This window comes from Semicossyphus pulcher, unplaced genomic scaffold, assembly GCF_022749685.1.
Source record: "Semicossyphus pulcher isolate SPU_LCO1_2020_fin unplaced genomic scaffold, fSemPul1.0.p SCAF_21, whole genome shotgun sequence".
Taxonomy (NCBI): domain Eukaryota; kingdom Metazoa; phylum Chordata; class Actinopteri; order Labriformes; family Labridae; genus Semicossyphus; species Semicossyphus pulcher.
This window is the reverse complement of record NW_027211695.1, coordinates 152,501-172,863: the sequence shown is the minus strand read 5'-3', so window position 1 is coordinate 172,863 and position 20,363 is coordinate 152,501. Positions and strand designations below refer to the sequence as shown.

General features: G+C 46.6%; 1 protein-coding gene across 1 annotated transcript in view; it reads left to right on the top strand.

The window, feature by feature from the left end:
• The window catches only part of focad (focadhesin), a 45,497-nt gene that overhangs the window by 6,867 nt on the left and 18,267 nt on the right, over positions 1 to 20,363 (top strand). Inside the window, exons 4-17 of the mRNA XM_069672510.1 lie at positions 1,178 to 1,332; positions 4,390 to 4,488; positions 9,501 to 9,602; positions 9,819 to 10,044; positions 10,539 to 10,748; positions 10,833 to 10,920; positions 12,067 to 12,260; positions 13,302 to 13,568; positions 16,957 to 17,061; positions 17,168 to 17,269; positions 17,374 to 17,501; positions 17,975 to 18,101; positions 18,184 to 18,318; positions 19,137 to 19,187. Coding sequence (XP_069528611.1) covers positions 1,178 to 1,332; positions 4,390 to 4,488; positions 9,501 to 9,602; positions 9,819 to 10,044; positions 10,539 to 10,748; positions 10,833 to 10,920; positions 12,067 to 12,260; positions 13,302 to 13,568; positions 16,957 to 17,061; positions 17,168 to 17,269; positions 17,374 to 17,501; positions 17,975 to 18,101; positions 18,184 to 18,318; positions 19,137 to 19,187 — 1,989 coding nt within the window. The remainder of the gene's footprint in view (positions 1 to 1,177; positions 1,333 to 4,389; positions 4,489 to 9,500; positions 9,603 to 9,818; positions 10,045 to 10,538; positions 10,749 to 10,832; positions 10,921 to 12,066; positions 12,261 to 13,301; positions 13,569 to 16,956; positions 17,062 to 17,167; positions 17,270 to 17,373; positions 17,502 to 17,974; positions 18,102 to 18,183; positions 18,319 to 19,136; positions 19,188 to 20,363) is intronic.

Sequence of the window (20,363 nt, the reverse complement as noted above, 5' to 3'; positions counted from 1 at the left end):
AGCCAATGTAGAGGTGGATTAAACCTGCATTCTTTCTAATGTCCAGCAGGGGGCGACTCCAGTGGTTGCAAGAGAAGTCTATGAGAACATGGTCCTCCTCCTCTCCTGATGTATTCCCTCAGTAAACATGTTCCTAATGAGTTGATGGTCTCAGTCTCTAGTTTCAAGTCTTCTTCAACACGGCATGATGTTCATTTAGTCACTGATGCTCCCATTGAGAGTCACACAGACCAGGAAGAGGGGAGGGGTTAGGGCGGGGCTACCTGTGATTGACAGGTCGCTCCGACAGAGGTCTTGTTCAGTGTTCAGACACTCTGAGAAGTCAAGTTATTATTAGTTCATTTTCTGACCCAGCTGTATAAGCTGTGGTGGACCTGTCCGTCTCCACACTCTTGTTCAAACATGGTCACAAAAAACAAAATGTCAACATGTAACATTCAAGGCGTAGGAGACGTTTTGGAGCATGCAGTTTGGATGAAACACAGCAGGGTTCCTCCTGAAGTGTAAACCAGGTGGAACTCGTTCAGTAAAGTAAGGTGACTCTATTTGGACAGGTTTCTTCTCATTTCACAGTAAGGGCGCATTCACACCTAAAGTCCGTTTGTTTGGTCCAATCAAAGTCCAATTTGTTCCAAAGTTGCATTTTGCCTCCAGTTTGGTTTGTTCCACACGGCAGCTTTTATGGTTTGTTTCCTGTCTTTGGTCCTACTTTCAGTCCGTTTACGTTCTCACCAGAATCAAACCGGACCGTGGTTCGTTTGGAACGAGTCCCGTCTTTTCTAGCGGACCGTGGTCCGGTTGTTTGGCACACACCAGCGTTTCATTCTGGCGTTCACACCACCTAAACAAACCCCACCGAGGGGACACACGCTCCAGGGTTCGGTACAATCGGACTAAACAGGGCTGCTGTGGACCCGCCCTAAGGCCCGTTCCATTGAGCCATTTAACAACCAAATGTGTTGCAGCACCTGTCACTTGCTTGTAACAAGAACCGTGTAGTTGAAAAAGCCCTGTTTACACCTGAATGTGGACTGGAACAGATGAAGGAGGACAAGTGAATAGATCCACACAGATGAGGGTTACTTTCTCCTCTTGAAAACAAAGTCCTATTTAACTCCACGTTAGGTCTAAATCTGTGTTTAGTTCTTGACTTGTGTGTGTTGTATCTGTGTATCAGGGCCCGGCGTTGGAGGCTCTGTGGCAGCAGTGCTCCTCTGATTCGGCTCTGGTGCGTTCATCCTGCTGCGACGCTGTGGTGCTGCTGGTGGATCAGGGACACGCAGACCTGCACTACGTCCTCAACAGTGTGCTCAACCTGCTGCCCTCTGCCAGGTACACACACAGACCTCTTGCTTTTTAATCGATATGATGACAAAGTTTCAGAGTTTCCTTTTGCCTCTTTTTGTTGATGAATAAAGTGGAAATGAAAACAGTCTTGGCTAAACTTAGTCAAGAGTTTAAAGTTCCACACATGATAAGGAGGATGAGGTTGGCTTCATATGACCTTGAGTACATGGTGTCCTTGTCGTTGAAGTGGAGGATGTTCTGCAGGTGACGCAGCACCTTTATGCAGAAGCATAACTCGGCTCTTAGTAACAGGACACTGGCTCGCTGTCCTTGTCTCCTCTGCTGACTTGGATCCATTAATTCCTCTCCGAGCAGGAGGATCCGATCTAACTGACCTTTTCTGCTCATCATCCTGTGACTCATCTCGTATGGAAAATACTGAGTCAGCGTTTTTAATGACCTTTCTGACGATGGTCGCGGGACAAAACATACTTTATAATATTCTGACATGAGGAGATATAATGTGAAAAAGGCCCAGCAGTGCTGAAGTTCATACTTTTAAATACTGAGTAAGATGGGAAATATGCTCAGTGTAGGATGGGCTTACTGACTGATAGTCTATGTTGGAAGAGTCGGAAACAGGAACATTTTTGCACATGAGTGTGAACTTGCAATATAATACACAGTGAAGTGCATGGGTTTAAGAATACCTATGTCGCCGCGACGATGCCTCCTTTATATGTGGACACCAGACAGAACTGTCCAATATATCAAAATGTGACTCTGCAGTGATAAAGGTTAGTGGCGGTCACGACTGCCAGAGTGATCCTCAGATTATGGAAAAGTACGTCCTCTCCAGATCTTTAAAAATGGATGTTTGTCATATGAACAAATGTTAGAATCAGTGATGGAGGTGAGAACTTCATGGGACCGCTTTCTCGCTCAAAGCATTACCGGGACACTGTGAGGATCTGGATGAACTGCTGGTACTGCTAAACGTTGGCTGCACGGTGGTTAGCGCTGTCGCCTCGCAGCTAGAAGGCAAGGCAAGTTTATTTATACAGCACAAGACAATTCAAAGGGCTTCACACAGAACATTACAAAGCACAGTGAAGATAAAATAAAACCAGCTCAAATATAAAACAATAAGAGTAAGAGCTGCAGTGCAGATATAAATAGTTATTAAGATCAGTGTATTAAAGTAGCGTAATAAAAGGCAGCTGTGAACAGGTGAGTCTTCAGGCTGGATTTAAGTGTTTCAGCAGACCTGCATGTTTGTGGGAGTTTGTTCCAGATATACGGAGCATAGAAACTGAACGCTGCTGCTCCATGTTCGGTTCTGACTCTGGGGACAGAAAGCACACCTGTCCCTGACAACCTGAGGGGTCGGGATGGTTCATACTGTGTCAGGAGATCACAGATGTGTTTTGGCCCTCGACCGTTCAGCGCTTTGTAAACCAGCAGTCGTATTCTGAAGTCTGTTCTCTGACACACAGGGAGCCAGTGTAAAGACCTCAGAGCTGGAGTGATGTGATCTACAAGGTTCCTGGTTTGAATCCCGGTTCAGGCGTAGTGGGCCTTTCTGTGTGGAGTCTGCATGTTCTCCCTGTGCATGTGTGGGTTCCCTCCGGGTTCCTCCCACAGTCCAAAGACATGCTCGTTAGCTTCATTGGTGACTCCGAATTGTGAGCGTCAAAGGTTGTCTGTCTCTGTGTGTCAGCCCTGTGTTTGACAGGTGATCAGTCCAGGTGTAACCCCGCCTCTCACCCAATGACAGCTGGGATAGGCTTACTTTGTAACTCAATGTAATGACGCAGTCAGTCTGTACGTATGAAGTTCCCCTGTGGAGCATTTTAGCCTCTTCTGGCGCGTTGTTTTGGTCAGCTGTTTTCAGGTGAATCATATGTTTAATGTTGTGTTTGCAGCTCTGTGCTGCCCCCAAGTGGCCACAAAATTCAGTAAATGCAACATGAGCATTGAATCTGGTATCAGTGGAAGCTTGTTCATTTCCCTTTCCAACGATGTCCCATTGTAAGGATCATGCCTTTGTGGGATGACCAGCACATCTGAGAAGTGGGAGAGGTCCCTCCCATTGAAAACCAGTTGAGATTATTTTCCTGTTTGTATGGACTCTATTGTTCTGTGTTGTTTGGGAGATGATTCAACTCTATCAGGAACAAGACACAAACAAGACATATCTGTAATTTAATGTGTTATTTATTGAACAAAATAAGGAGCCTCAGTAGCGGGTGGAAGAACCATACGCAGCCACATCAGCCTGGTACCTCCTCCTCCTGCTGGTCACCAGCCTGGTCACACATGGCTGTGGGATGGCATCCAATTCCTCAATCAGGATTTGTCGCAGGTGAGCCAACGTGGTTGTGTTGGTCACTCTAGCACGTACAGCACGCCCGAGCTGATCCCACAGGTGTTCAGCTGGGTTGAGGTCTGGGCTCTCCCTCCTTTCTCTCTACTCCCACATTGTGGAGGTAGTCTGTGAGAACCCTGGCTGTGTGGGGGCGAGCATTGACCTCTTGGAGGATGGGATCGCCCCTGGCTGCAGAATCTCATCCCGATATGTTACAGCATTGAGAGGGCCTTCAGTGGTGACACCAAACACCTTTTTGACAAGTTAAACACCATATTGTAATGTGAGCTCGTTGTCCTTGAAAGTGTTCTGAGGCTCTTGCCAAAACAACGATTACAGTATTCAAACCAAAAAGAAACTATCTTTAAAAATGATAAAAACTTAGTGAGCAAGTTAATTTTTGATTGAAGTATAAACTCAAGGTAAAGATAATAAAGCATGCAACTTGACACCTTGTGGAGCTGCTGTGAAGAGCAATGAGAAAGACACATTGAGAGCTTTATGTTCCTTTTGTCTCGTCTGTCATAGTAAAACCTTCTTCTCAAGTTTGGTTTGGTTACATTCTTTAAGCTAAGCTAGGCTAACCTGTGTCCTGACCCCACCTCTGTAATGAACACACACACATCATCAATCAATGTCAATCAATATCAATCTCATTTCACTCTCTAAAAGAAATTGTAAACATCATGTGATCCTCTCCCTTCACCGTGTTTGTGTTTGTGCTCTATGAACAGAAACGTCCAGGGGCTGATGAAGGTGATGGGACGGCTGCTCCAGGTGCAGGCAGACCAGAGAGACACAGGAGCACACTTCACCTGTCCGTACTCTATCAGGTCAGTCTGTCATATACACAGGATCGCTGCTTGTGAGGGGCCTGGGAGGGAACCTCAGTGGGAGTTGGTGGAAGACTTTTTGGATACAGGTCGAAGGATAACTTTGATAGGTGAACGTAACCTTCCTCAACTTAAATCAGTCCAGTTCACACCTGTACTTTGGGCTCACGCTGGGAAATCAAGCTCCAGATACTGCTAACAGTTCCCTCACTATGAAGGTGCTGGTTACCATAACATGCAGCACAGACACAGAGAGTTTGTGGGAAAGCCTGCAGGAGAGACGTCATCACCGCAGCCAGACTAACATCACATGAGAGACGAGCCGGTGTTACAGACTGAACCGCTCCCTCATCCTGCTGAGGGCTGAAGTGGCTCAGAGTCTCTGCGGCAGATTGCACAGGGCAGCGGCGAGCAGACGGTCAACAATGGGCATCAGTGTGCATCCTCCATTAATCCTGCAGCATTTACAGTCACCCAGCAGTGCCAGGGCCCGGCGACCAATGACAGGCCAGCCTGACGGGCCAACGGCGCCACCCTGCTGCCCTCGACACATTCATCTTCCCACCGGGGAGGTTCAGACCGCCAGACAGACGCAGACAGCAGAGACGGCAAGGAAGACGGGTTGAAGAAGAAAGGGACAATGGAGGGAAGACTGTAGGAGAGAGAGAAGAAGGGAGAGAAAGAGAGAGTAAGAAAACAAAAGGGTGTTAAAGGTAGAAACCTAGAGAGCAGGAGGAGGAAGGGAACAGGAAGAAAGACAAAGCAGCTCAGTCTTTTTATCACCCTCTGTAACTGATTAAGGAGGCCCCTGGATCTTGGAGGAGGAGGAGGAGGAGGAGGAGGAGGAGGAGGAGGAGGAGGAGGAGGAGGCTCAGACAGGAGCACAGCACTACTTTATATCTGCCTAGGGATATTAAGCACTAACTGTATCATCTGCATAATCACATCAGGACAGAACAGGAAATGTCCGGGAGCTCCACTGAGACTCAAGATAATTTAGCTGTTATGAAGTTTTGGAATCAGGGCCCTGATTGTCTACATGTTTTGGAGCAGCTGCAAAACAAGCGTGTTGATCAAAGTATCGACCCTAACCCAACGCTCTGCCGTCTCGGGAGCAAACCTTGTGCAACGTGTAAACCAGTGACTGTATGTATAGCTGGATGACGCATCTCCATCTGCTCTCATTGTACAGAATTGATGCCGATTGTTGCGACTGTGACATCATTTGGAGCCAGAGTGGAGCAGTAGAGATTGGTCTGGCATGTCGGCGTGTTTAACAGCAGAACATCTTTATGAGCTATACTGCAGCCAGTCAGCAGGGGGCGATAGAGAGGGCTTGGCTTCACTTTTAGGGAGCTGTCATGCCGGCCATTTTTATAGTCTTTGGTGTAAACAAACAGCTCCCAGGCCAGCGGCTGCAGCCTTCAAAGGCCGTATTTGAAGGACGATTGCTTCACAGAAGCGCGTCGAAGGCTGTCCCAATTCAAAGGCTCCTCCAGATGCGGCCGACAAATGCGTCCTCCGTTTCCCAAGATGCATTGCACGCCAATTCAAACAAAATGGCGGACTGTTGACGGCCGAGGAATACACTTTAAATGTAAAAGTTTTTGGTTTCAACTCAATCGAAAAGCAAGAGATACACATGTTTAAGAAAACCAAAGGGCCCTTGAGACAAATTATCTTTAGAATAAGAGGTTAATAATAGGTTACTCGACGTTAGATATGCTAGCTAGTTAGCCTGCTAGCTACCTGTTGCTAGGCGACGCAAGGGTAGACCAGGCCGACTCATCTCAATGCGGCTTTATGTCTACGCAGGCTGTGAACGGAGCATCCTCCGTGGACCGCCTCCTTTGAAGGCTGCGGCCCCTGATTGGGACACAGCTATCGGTGCTTCACATACACACACACACACACACACACACACACGGCGCGGTTACTCCCCACCGGCTTTACACAGACGCCGTTTCGCCTCTGTTACGACCTCCTATGCGGGCTCAAAAGTGGAATGACCTCGCCCCACCATTCTGCGTCTGTGCGATTTACATAGCAGATGGAGTGTAACAGAGGTGTAATAATCCCACCTTAAACTGGGGGTGTAAACGGGGCTACTGGCAGGCTCACATTGTTAGCCTGATTCACGTTGGTTTACGTTGCAGTGATTACAGCTTGTTTCACTGCTGCAGGTTGAAGGAATCTACTGGAGCAAAACTTTCTGTACCTACGAGTCATTTATTCACCAAAATGTATAAAAAAGAATCTTGAATTCAGCTTTTAGATCAACGAGTCCTGCTACAGATTTTTGAATATTTCAGTGAGGTTTCCCTGCCGTCCTGCTCTCAGACAGTAAATCAGATGCGTGTCCCAAACCCAGACTTCACCTCAGACGTTGGTGTAACCTGCAGACCTCTCATCAAGCTGATCTGTCCTGAGCCCATCTGTCTGCCAGCGCTCCGATTCAGCTGTGAACTTGCAGTTGAACTAAAAGGAGGAAGATCTCCGCCTCGTCTTCCTGCCTCTTCCTTTGTGTGGCTGCTGAACAGTTGGGAGCAGTGATGGATGGGAGCTGTATTGAAGCGGAGGGTTTGGAGACGACCACGGGGAACCTGAGGAGGGGGGGGCAGAGATGGTCAGACAGATTACACAAGGAGGAGGAGAAGGAAGAGGAGGTGGAGGAGGTGGAGGTGGTGGAGGTGGTGGAGGTGGTGGAGGAGGAGGAGGAGGAGGAGGAGGAGGAGGAGGAGGAGGAGGAGGAGGAGGAGGAGGAGGAGGAGGAGGAGGAGGTCTGGGTCTCTTAGCAGGCTGTCACAGGATCAGACATGCTCGGTCACTGAACTTCCTACTTTTAGATCCGTGTTGATTGATGGAACGATTGGTTAAGTGGACCTGATGGTGGTGTTCACTCCCCCACACACACACTTTGTTGTGTTAACCTTTGACCTCTCTCTGGGCTGAGTCCTAACTATACACAGAGACTTCACCATGGATTTGACCTCAGTGTTTTGTCTAGACTTAATGGGTTTGCTTACTCAGGACTAATGAAGGCTGTGTGTTGTCTGCGCTCTTGGGACAGGACAGGTGGAGGACAGGAAGCCTGCTGGTGCTACGAGAAGATTTTTAACATTTACAGGGCTGAAGACTAACTTCTAAGTTTCGTCCAGGGTGTCTGGGCTCAGCCTCAGAGATAGAGTAAGGAGCTCAAACATCCAGAGGGAGCTCATAGTAGAGCTGTACTCCTTCGCATGGAAAGAAGCCAGCTGATGTGCTTCGGCCATCTGATTAGGATGCCTCCTGGGCCTCTTTTCTGGGCACGTCCAACAGGGTGAGACGGAGGGATTATATATCCTACCTGGCCTGGGAACGCCTCGGGATCCCCCAGGAGGAGCTGGAAAACGTTGCTAGGGAGAGAGACGTCTTGGTCACCTTGTTTAGCCTGCTTCCACCGCGACCCGACCCCAGATAAGCGGAAGAAAATGGATGGAGGAACAATATTTTTTGTCACTGGAAAATTCTGGAGTCCACTCACAGTCTTAGAATTAAAGTCAAATCATGTTTCTGCAGGCTTTGCAGGAAAAACAGTGAGTGTGGAGAGCAACAGAGGCAGAACGCATCGGCTGTAATGCATTTTCCAGCTGCCATCCCATCGTGTGATAAGGATGTAGCTGTTTCATTATCCCTATAGTAAGAAATCTGCATGTAAGTGTCGATAACAATTAAGTTGTAGAAGTCACATCTTACATTCTACACCTGTCTCGTGCCTCAGTCGGACGATAACCAATGACCAGCACTTGGAGAAGGAAGTCGTGGCCCAGATACCTGTGTGTGTGTGTGTGTGTGTGTGTGTGTGTGTGTGTGTGTGTGTGTGTGTGTGTGTGTGTGTGTGTGTGTGTGTCAGTGTGTGTGTGTGTGTGTGTGTGTCAGTGTGAGTGTGAGTGTGTGTGTGTGTGTGTGTGTGTGTATATATATATATAATCTATACAGTCATTGGTATCAACCCACCCACGAGTTGTGGCCGCCCTAAGCTAAAGCAGTCTTTAGTCTCTTTATGTATCCACGCCCTTTTTGTTTACATAGGATGAAGATAAGATCGACTTATTGATCCCACATTGGGGGAAGTTCACTTCTTACAGCAGCTCAGAGTAAAGGACAAGGGATGGATCAAACAAAGGCAAGACAATAAAATCAATCATAAAGTTATTAAAAATACATATATACACTATATACAGTGAAGATAGCCTTTCTCCAGGTAAGTCAGGTGTTATTATTCTTAATTGATCACCAAGAGAAATATGTTTACTCTCACATTCTATGTGTGGACAAATATAAAGACGTTTGCAAAAGTCTTAATAACGAGGTCATGACGATTTCTGCTCTCTATATTTCTGACACCTTGCAGTTTTACGTCGGCTTCCTTCAAGTGTTTTTCATGTTTTATGGTCAAATTTTTAGACCTGCTCGGAGTCAAATCAATCTGCAGGAATGTGTTGGAGCTTAATTTGCTTTGCCACTGTCTCTACAACAGATGCCTGTGCTTTAGCAAGATAACAAAGCAACCGCGTGCAGACTATCCAATATGATGATGTCCAAAGGTGCACTCAGAGTTACCTGTTGATATTTCTTTAATTCACAGTATGAACCAAAGAGCGGCCTGTGGCAGAAGCTAGTGAGGACATCAGAAGCAGCTTCACATTGACTTTGCTGATCCTCTGATGTTTCCTGTTGTTCCTCCAGCACGTTCCAAGTTGTCTCCACAATTTGTTCTTTGAAATCTGCTGCAGGATTTATGTCTTCCTCAGCATGCCAGCGTCGCCTAGATACACGAACACATGATTTGAAAATGTCTAAACTTTTGGATGGATTACTTTAAAAATTGGTGCAGAGATCGTCGTTTCCTGCAGGATGTGTGTGAGATTACTTCGGTGCAGCCTCAGTCTCATCTGTGTCATGTGCAGGAGATTAGAATCTGAACAGGTCGACTGGATCTGTGAGTTAACCATGGCCTTTGTGTTAAACAGGAACAGCCCTCACCCGTTCATCACAGCGCTGGAGAACAGAGCGGACTGCTGGCCGGCTCTGCTGCTGGAGATTGATGATTTCATCCAGCAGGCTGCTGACAGGTTAGCAGAGGCCCTGAACCCTCCATCCAATCACCTCCTCCCTCCTGCACCGCATGCATTTCAAAGCCATCTGTGAAGAGCACCGCATGCCAAATAACTCATCACACCACCGTCAGCTGTTATCATGCAGCACTGATAAATCACGGCATGTACAGTGTGGACGATGTTCTAAAGTCTGAGGAGCTTATTAACTCTGTGTATTCATACATCCTGCAGAAATGAAGCGGCCTACGTCACCATGCTGGCTCCCTTCCTGCGGTACCTGTACTGTGAACCTCAGAGACAGCCTCAGCACGGCCTCCTCAGACACAGTCTTCTCAGGGTGCTGCTGCACAAACACCCAGCAGCTGGATCAGACCTGCAGAGCCAGAGCCAGGGACAGACCTCCTCAGTGTCTGACAGCCTGCTGCTCTGCCTCTGTCAGCTGGTGCCTCACATGCAGGTGAGTGCATGAGGCAATCATTCATGAGAGGCCAACGATCACTTAAAACTATTGTCTTTGAGGTCATTGTAAACATTTTCGCCCTTGTAGCCATTTTTATATCACATGTTTTAGGGCATATTAAGGATACTAACGGATACTTGCTGATGGTGATTGAGATTTAAGATGGAAAAATGTACAGCTCACCAATATGTCAGCTGATATAGTGAATCTATAGCCTGCTTGTGCACGTAATATGACTCTCCAAAGATACTCAGAAGGCTGCTTTATTTTAAATTACCTCATTAAAGAATATTTAACGTTATTATGCACTGTTAATCAATTCTAGTGCAGCCCACTGTCTGCTCAGCTGTGATGCTCTGCTCTCATGTGCTGCAGACAGTGCGGAGAGGATGTCAACTATGGAGTCAGAGCGCCCTCTGCGCTGAACGGATGTAAAATTTGGGTTTCTATTAAAATGATGAAGAGGTGGTGTTGTCATCCTCTGCTGACAGGTGGACAGCGTAGGGGCGGTGTTGGAGCTGTGTGGATTCGTCGACGCTCTGCTCCTGGGTCTCCTCTCGTCCTCTGACGAGCGCTGGAGGTCTGAGAGGGTGGGGCTGCTGCTGCAGCTGCTGTGTGCCTGCCAGCGCTGCCTCACGTTAAACGGAGACTGTCGACCTCTTCTTAACTCAGTGCATCAGCTCCTGCCCGCCTGCCAACAGGTGACACTATTACAAGTTAACCATGTTTGCCTTTAGTTCATTACCAAAATCAGTGTTTCAAATACATGTCTGTACATTCTGCAGGAGCTGCCATTGGACGAGCTGCTGATGGGCGTGGCCCTGCTCCTGTTAGAGGCACCTGCAGCTCAGCAGACCAGCCTGCTCAGTCTGGGTAAGAACCTCCTTTAATAGGTGTGACCACCTGCTTGTAGAAGTCAGGGCTGCTGTTCTGTATTATATGATATTTAGAAAAAAACTGCAAATATTTTAAGGAAAAAAAATCTAATTTTCTATTATAATTAGGAGGTAAATTACGATGTTGATTAGGGCCATTGTCAAAACAAAACCGGGGCTGGATGAGAACAGAAATATTAGACAAAGAGACAAAAGTCGTAAATTTGCCAGAAAAAAATTACGAGCAAATTTATGACTTTAGAATCCAAGAAACAAAAACTAGTAAAATCGTGTTCATAGGAACCAACAAGCAGGTCGGTGTTCACGGCCCCCTGCCTCTGATTCACCTGTGTCTCCGCCCTGTCGGAGCAGACTTCATCGAGGAGACAGACTGAGCGACCCTGTGCTGCAGAAACACACGTTTCTATGCTCCCCGTTTGCCCCAGGGGTGACATCACACATGACAGTTACCCTACGACCTCATGACGGAGACTGAGAGGAGACAAACCTGCACTACTGACAAAAATATACAAAACTACTTTAAATCAGTTTGGCTTTAATTACAGCTCATTCTGAAGGAGACAACAAAAGGAATGAAGAAAAAATGCACAAACTTGGGCCAGAATTTTCTCACACATTTGCCATTTTTTTCTGGCAAATTTACGACTTTAATCTCTGAATATTTCTCTCCTCCTCCGGCTCCAAAGCCCTCATACGCTGTCCTAGAAAATGAATGCAGAGTCAATTCTCAACTCAAGTCAACTCCTCCAAATTAAAAGCAGAGTCTTTAATCAGTGCACATTTACAGATAAACATGCAAATCAACACACAAATAGTTTCCAAAAAACAAGTCGTATTTTACCAATATTTCCTGGTTGCCTTGTAAAAACTCAAATACATCCAAGAGAACTTTTACTGCCTCACAACAATGTCTCTATTTTTGCCAGAATACATTATTTTATTTCATTGTCAAGGACATAAAAAACCCTACAAACTTAAGTTTTATGTGTACACTATAAATTAGAGTCAAAGCCACTATAATCCTACATAATTTCCCAGACGACATGTTTAAGTCCCGCGTTGTTTCTTCATCTTTTACTACTTTAAAGCTGAATTTGTCCGTGTGGTTTCCTCTCCCTCTCAGCTCTGAGTTTAGTCCCTGAGGAGTCTGAGTTGTCCCCCTGGTTGAGTCCGGTCCTGGTCCTCCCCGTCCTGCAGCTCCTCTCCTGCTCGAGTCTCACAGAGGCTCTGGCTGACCCACGGATACACACTGTCAACCAGGAGCTGTCTCACAAGCTGCTCCACAGAATCAGCAGGGGGACGGATACACCTGGACAGGTAACAGTGAGGCTGCTTCCTAAAGCCATCCTGGTAAATCCACGTCCAAGAAGTGGACGGAGCCAATGTGGAAGTTCCTTTAACTGCATTCTTTCTAATGTCCAGCAGGGGGCGTCTCCATTGGTTGCAAATATAAGTCCAATGAGAACATGCTCCTCCTCCTCTCCTGATTTATTCCCTCAGTAAACATGTTCCTGATGAGTTTATGGTCTCAGTCTCTAGTTTCAAGTCTTCTTCAACACAGCATGATGTTCATTTAGTCCCTGATGCTCCCATTGAGAGTCACCCTTCGCGGTCCAGTGTATCCCGAAATTCATTGCACGCCAATTCAAATGAGATGAAGGTTTTTTAAACGGCAGAGGAATACACTTGAAAATGTAAAAGTTTTTGGTTTCAACTCAACACAAATGTTAAAAAACAAAAGGGGCTTTTAAACAAATCATCTTTAAATATCTGTTGCTAGGCGACAGGAACTGCGCTTTGTGGTGAAAGGGTAAGGGCGGGAACAGCTGGTGACACAAACAGGAAGTCCTCCGTAGACCAGACCGTCTCACTTCAGTTCGGCCTTAGCGTCTACACAGGCTACGAATGATGCAGCCTTCGTAGACCGCGTCCTTTGAAGGATGCAGCCCCTGAGATGAGACACATTATTGTTTATGCCAGCCTAAATTAGCATACCAATTCATGTCAAACCTGAAATGCAGTTGCACCTTGCAAAGCAAGCCAGCGTTAGCCCCATCTGATAGCTTAGCATTTGCGAACCCCTCCCTCCTCTCTAGCTCCTCCATCTCATCCAGATAGTCTGTTAACCACTGGGCGATGTCCTGTGTCCACTTCTTATACACAGTCTGTGCTATAAAAAAAAGTTTGGATGAAAGAATCTGTCAGGCCTCTTGCTAAACTCTTTACTGAGAGCGTTCACAGTTTTATTTTGACATGTCTTTGTCTTTTTTGGTGGTTGATTTGTTTATCAGCTCATGTGTTTAATCTTATATTAAATCAAACATATTTCTGATTTAATATCTTCTCTCTTCTCCTCAGACTTCTCCACCGTTGGCTCTCCCTCTCAGCTCCTGGTACAGCGAGCTCAGCGTGGCTGTGTCCGTGCTTCGCAGACTGGCGGACGATCCAGCAGCAGCAGCTGACTGGCTGCTGGCCGTCAGCTCCGCCCTCTCCCTGTCGTCCAGCCAGCTCCGGCTCTGCTCCCTCAGCCTCATTGTGACTCATGTCATCGTCTCGGGTCAGGAAGACATCTGCCAGCTGGCTCTGAACGCGAGCCAGGCCGTGGCTGCAGCCGACCCCTGCCAGGTAGATAATCCACACGGAGACCTTCAGTAATAAATGACTTCATGTTTTAATGAGGTGCTCAGTTAAAACAAAAATATACACATTTTAGCTCAAGGGAAAACAACTAATACTAGACTTGACCAAACATTCACCAACCATTAACCTTCCTCCAGAGAAAGTAGAGCCTCTTTAAATTAGGAAGACTTAAAATCCGGTTCTTTACCTGCATGTGGTGCATCATGGGTAATGTCAGTGTGTCTGTGGGAGCTGGGTGATAGGGTGTCTCTGTGCAGCGTCTCTGTTCTGGATGACATGACGCTGGAGGACGGGGAGCGGCGCGTTCTTCCTCTCGGCCTTCACACACTCATCATGCTGCACTTTGTGACTCTGTAGTCGTGTTGCTTTGCGGTGCAGACGCAGGGGTCATGACCTCTCTGCTGATTATTGTTTCTTCTTCACATGACTTAAACCTGAAACACCTCCAAACCAGCGCTGACGAGCCGCTTCAGGGGACCAGCTCACACTTTGCTAACCAGGCTAGCATTAGCTGATGCTAACCCCTCGCTCTCTCCACCCTCTCGTTCAGATATGGTCACTTCTGGCTCCAGAAAACCAAGATGGCGAGGGCCAGAAACTTTAGGCTTCAAATACTCCACTAACTAATGGGTCACATTACAGGGGCTACCTCAACTTCCTTTGTGTGCGCTATGATTCAGCCTGAGTCTAAGCCCCGCCTACAGCGCTCTGATTGGTCAGCTCTTCCTACAAGAAGGGGAAACAGCCGTCAATGTGCACCGTATTAAAATCCTCACCCACACTGTGTTTAAAACTTGATTTTATTAACCTGTTAAAAGAATTTAAAGTTAAAGTAGTAATTTGTATTTGTTAGTTTATTTATAAAATGCTGATATTTTGACATCGTTTGGACGTGATGTTTCGTCTGCATCGATGCTGAAGTTCTACAAACAAAGCTCCTGTGTTTCTGCAGCTGTATAAGAGAGCGCTTTAACCCCACAGACTTCCCTCTGACCCTCTGGGACTGTAAATGGAGTCGCTAGCTGCAGAAGATGATGTGAAATATCACACTGTGTTATAAGCTGCTCATTACTCGGCCTCGTTAGATGCCTCTGAGTATTCCCCCGCTGCTCTAATTGCTCCCACAGTGCCACTTGTGCCAGTTGCTCGACGCGTCTGTGGAAGGTTATTGGCATATTTGAATCCAATGGATTTCCCCCCTCGCAGTATTATTACCTCACATCTGCCTGCATACAGAAAAAACACATCTTGTATGTTTGCAGCATCTTTGTTCCACGTCAGGAGAAGAGGTTTTATCCAGTGTGTTATACTGGAGTCATGTTTTTGATTGAAGTTGGTGGTTTAGGGTCAGAAAAAGACACGTCTGGGATTGAACTTTAATAAAACCTCCATTTTCTTCTCTTCCTCTCAAGCAGGTGAAGTTGTTGCTAGGTAACGGCCAAGGTGGCGGGCAGCAGTAAGTGCTTTATGTTAATTAGAGGCTGCAGAGCTGTTGACTACATGCGTCCAAGGACCCTGACTGGTTCCTGTTTCTGACCCGAGCACTGCAGGGATGATAAAGTGTTAACCCTGCGGTGTCCTTCAGTCCGCTCTCTAACTTGCATCATTGAAGCTTTAAATGAGCAGAGAGGATCATGGGAGAATGAGCTGGGACTCAGGCGTCAGTGAGGAGACGAGAGGTGGGACCGTCCACAACCTGAACGTCTTGATACTGGGACCACAGCTCTCCCTGCTCGGGTTTGAGTTCTGTTCATGCATCAGTAATCTCTATTGACGTGGGACCGTATTTACTACAGGAAGTGTTCCGTTTGTAGTCCGAGGAGTATTGACCAATCACGTATCAGCAGGCTTTGTTGCATGCAGGAAAAATGGACCGTGTGGAGAGCAAAAGCAGGCGGAACGGAGTCCGACTCTCATCGGCAGTCATCTGACAACCAATTAGTCTGTATAAACAGACATCTGCATGCATCTCTCACATGCAACTCCATTCCCACGTCTCAAGTTGCTAGTCGAACTGTAAACCATGCAGCACGTGGAAAAGGAAGTCTTGCAGGAAGTCCTTTATTGCCAACGGCTAGCTACATTGGAAGCCCTGAAAAGTTCCTCGCAGAGGATATATCGAAGGCAGACGATGGCGGACAGGTTCAGAGATTGATGCATCCGCATATCTGGTTCCTTCCTGCAGGACAAACTGTTTTATACCTGCTGAAGGTGTGTAATGATCAAAAATAGAAACATCTGTTGTGCACTTTGAGGGAAGCAGAAACAAGAGGGGATGTTAGCACCGTCATAAAGCTGATTCAGTAAATAGTTGCCAATTCCGACTCCCAGCAACATCAGCATTCATTTGGAGTCACATTACCTGTAGTTTAACAATACGACTGGGTCAACAGGCATCGGGAACACAGAGGGAGGCCAGTGTGCAGCAGATAGTGAGATGCATTAGGAACTCAGTCGATGAACGAGGCGCGCTGAAAGAACTGTATATGAGACGTCAGACACACTTAATGCGATCTGTTTGGATGGAAGAACGTCTTCATTTCTCAAAGAGGAGAGGAGTTACTGAGACGGAGGAATGCTGGTGAACACATTGACAGTTGCGTATCATTAAATTAAAGTATTTTATTGTCAGTTATGAAGCCAATCACAATTTATGAGAGCCCAAGTTGACGTGTAAAGTGAAATATTCTTTCGGACCGTTCATGGGCGTAGAATTGGGACATGTCCCTGCCAATCATTTTGTCCACTACGCCCTTGCTTTCACGCTCACATTCACACCTACAATTCAGACTCCACACAGAAAGGCCCGCTACGAGTGAACCGGGACTCGAACCAGGAACCTTCTTCGGTCACTTTTATATGCAAAATTATAATGCAACATTTAATAAACAGCTAAATGTGATCAACTAGCCTTGTAATAAGCCTTGTGGTTCTTTTTGAGAGGCATTCGTGTGCCTTAAAAATAGATAATTTTGGAAATTACAGAAGAAATATTGTGCTGTGTTTGCCTCACTATCACTGCTTTATATCCTGTGATTACTTCATGACAGTTACTGCGTACTTGTTAGAGTATGGTTGCCCCGTTTCAGAGCCGTGTAACATTGTGAGGGCGTTTGTTTCTGCAGGGACGGCACTTATTATCTGCAGCGCTCACATATTCAGGCTCAAATATTATCCGTTTTTTTGTCAAAATAATCTTTCAATTAGCTCTCTGTCATTGATTGTCCCCAAAACTTCTCCTCCGCTGTTGGATATCTGGATAAGAAACTTTTTTAAGCGCTTGTCCTGGAGGTAGGACCATGATTACGTCACGGCTGATTTCTTCCTCTGAGGTGTTTGATGCATGTGCTGGTTTGACTTCATGTGTCTGCAGGTCCCCTCCCTTCTTCCCGTCCTGTTGTTCAAACTGGGCAGGGAGAAGAATCCGGTCCTGGCTCACGCTGTGCTGAACTGCCTGCCGAACCTCGGGACTCATAAGGTAGTGAGCACCTCTGAGGATGTACAAACCACTGCACACCTCAGCTCTGCTTTTTGAGACTCATGTCAGCTGATCTTATCCATCGCTGTGTGCCTTGATGTTGCAGCTCTGTGTGCCCATGGTGCTGCAGACTCTACACATGCTAGCCAGCACCCCCAAGCTGAGAGCGGTGGCAATGCGCCTCATGACTGTTCTGTGGAAGAAGCAGGTCTCTGATTATATCTGCTCTTTAAAGTCATTATTATTACCTCATGTTTTCCTTTGTTCTTTGTTCTTGTTCTTGTGCACATCTGACTCTGTCCCGTCTGTCAGGATCGAGTGTACCCGGAGCTGCAGCGTCTGCTGGGCCAGCAGGACAGCAGGGTGGTGGTGGGGAGGGACGCCCAGTGGGAGCAGATTCTGGCCAGAGCCGCGTGCATCAGGGACATCTGCAGAGAGAGGTCAGACCAACACACACAACAGGGCAAATGAGGGGTCACGGAAAGACTCTAAGTGTCAGACCGTTTTAAAGAGTGATTTTTTTAAGCAGAAACAAACGTTACATCACTCTCTTTAAAGACACCAGACTCCATTGACTAAAACAGTAATTTTTCATGCAGAACACAAGAGTTCCTTCTCAACCGCTGCCCCTTGGTTTATAGTGATTCAACACAATATTTGTGCAACACACAAGGACACAAACAAACCAGCCAATCAAGTTAGCAGAAGACCTGCAACTCCTCCGTGTTCTGCGAGGTAAAATGCCAGTTTTTGTTAATGGAGTCTGGTTGTTTTGAAGAGAGCGAATCTTCCTCTTCCTTTCGCTGGCCTGTCCAGAGAGCACAGTTTCTTTTGGTTTTCACCTCAGTTGTGTTGTGCTTTAGAAGCCTGTCATGTGTTACCTATCACAGAATCACCTTTGTGTGTGTGTCAGGCCTTACCAGCATGGAGGAGACATGTTAGCTGCCATTAAACTCACTCTGAACCAGTGCACCAGACCAGACATGGCGACCCCAGCTGCTCTCGCCCTGCAGGGACTCCAGGAGCTGTGTCGGACAGAGGTCTCACTCCCTCACATATTTAGCCGACATTTCCTGTATGTTAAGTAAACGCAGAGTTTAAAGAGGCTTGTTCTTTTTGCAGGTGGTTGACATCGTCTCCACGTGGAGAAGTGTCAGTCCTGAGCTGGGCTGTGACTCTCGTCCTCTGATGGTCAAAGCCACAGCCGAGCTTCTGGCTCTGGTTCCTCAGCTCGTTGTTAAATCAGAGCAGTACGAGGTAAGCTCCTGTCCGATGTGTGTCCGATGTGTGTCTGATGCTCGGTTAGAGCTTTGACTTCCTGTCAGTCTGTGTGGTTGTCCTACACTAGAAATTTAAATAATTTAACACATTTGTTTTTTCTATTTTTTAATGTTGTAACACTTTTAGAATATCTGAGGACATCGGCACTTCGTATCTATTTATACAGACATATACACACAGCCATCTGTCTTAACATGCCTATTGTCCGACTCTATCGTGTATTAATTAGAAATGTAGGCTATAGTACCTAATACACCACCTGTTTGCAGAGAGCTGTGGTTATCCTAGCTTAGCATAGAGACTGAAAGCAGCTAGCCTGACATTGCCCAAAGCTGATCGACAGGTTGTTTGTTTTATAGATGCATAAATCCTGCAGCTGTTTCTTTGTGAACAACAGCTGTGTGCAGTGACTGTATGCAGCTTCATCAGAGTGGGGTTGCCAGGTTTTGTGTGTCATATCTGCACAGAGACCGAAATATATTGTCGCCGTACGCAGCTCCGCTGTACATAGCTCCGACAAAACTGAACTGAAAGTCTGATTAGAAATAAAAATGAGAAACAAACAGGATGAGCGCTCCCTAACTTCTAATCCTGGAGATTAAATGGTTGTTAAAATTATCATGTTTGAATCCAAAAGGTGTTAGAAATCCTCCAGGGCCAAAAACAATTATCAGCGGCTTAAAGACAAAAACAGTTTGTCCTTGACGAGCCTTTAATCTGTCTTCAAAATAAATTCTGTTAATGATTTCTATGATGTTAGACTGCAGCTTCTTTTTCTCTCTGTGTTTGTACAGAAGCTAAAAGAGGAGGTGGTCAGCTTCCTCTGGAGCTACTCTGCAAGCAAGGTCTGAAGATGTGTGTGTCTGTGTGTGTGTGTGTCTTTGTGTGTGTGTGTGTGTGTGTGTGTGTGTGTGTGTGTCTGTCTGTCTGTCTGTCTGTCTGTGTGTGTGTGTGTGTGTGTGTGTGTGTCTGTGTGTGTGTGTGTGTGTGTGTGTGTGTGTGTGTTTGTGTGTGTGTGTCTGTGTGTGTGTGTCTGTGTCTGTGTGTGTGTATTTGTGTGTCTGTGTGTGTCTTTGTGTGTGTGTGTATCTTTGTGTGTGTCTGTGTGTGTGTGTGTCTTTGTGTGTGTGTGTGTGTGTGTGTGTGTGAGAGTGAGTTTGTGTGTGTGTCTGTGTCTGTGTGTGTCTTTGTGTGTCTGTGTGTGTGTCTTTGTGTGTCTGTGTGTGTGTGTGTGTGTGTGTGTGTGTGTGTGTGTCTGTGTGTGTGTGTGTGTCTGTGTGTGTGTGTGTCTGTGTGTGTGTGTGAGAGTGAGTTTGTGTGTGTGTGTGTGTGTGTGAGAGTGAGTTTGTGTGTGTGTCTGTGTGTGTGTGTGTGTCTTTGTGTGTCTGTGTGTGTGTCTTTGTGTGTCTGTGTGTGTGTCTGTGTGTGTGTCTTTGTGTGTCTGTGTGTGTCTGTGTGTGTGTCTGTGTGTGTGTCTGTGTGTGTGTGTGTGTGTGTGTGTGTGTGTGTGTGAGAGTGAGTTTGTGTGTGTCTGTGTCTGTGTGTGTGTGTGTGTGTGTGTGTCTGTGTGTGTCTTTGTGTGTGTGTGTATCTTTGTGTGTGTGTGTGTCTGTGTGTGTCTTTGTGTGTGTGTGTGTGTGTGTGTGTGTGTGTGTGAGAGTGAGTTTGTGTGTGTGTCTGTGTCTGTGTGTGTCTTTGTGTGTGTGTGTATCTTTGTGTGTGTGTGTGTCTGTGTGTGTCTTTGTGTGTGTGTGTGTGTGTCTGTGTGTGTGTGTTCGTGTGTGTTTGTGTGTGTGTCTGTGTGTGTGTCTGTGTTTGTGTTCGTGTGTGTGTGTGTTGATCTTGTGGTGGTGACAGAGCTGCGCAGTAGAGATCGGCAGGTGGAGCCACTGGAGACACTCCCGCTAACCGAAACACACACTGACTACAGAAAAAAACGATCCGTCACGCCGGCGTGTTTCACAGCAGAACAGCTTCTTGTGTCGGTCTGAAGCAGATATTCACGCTGATGGAAAGTTCAA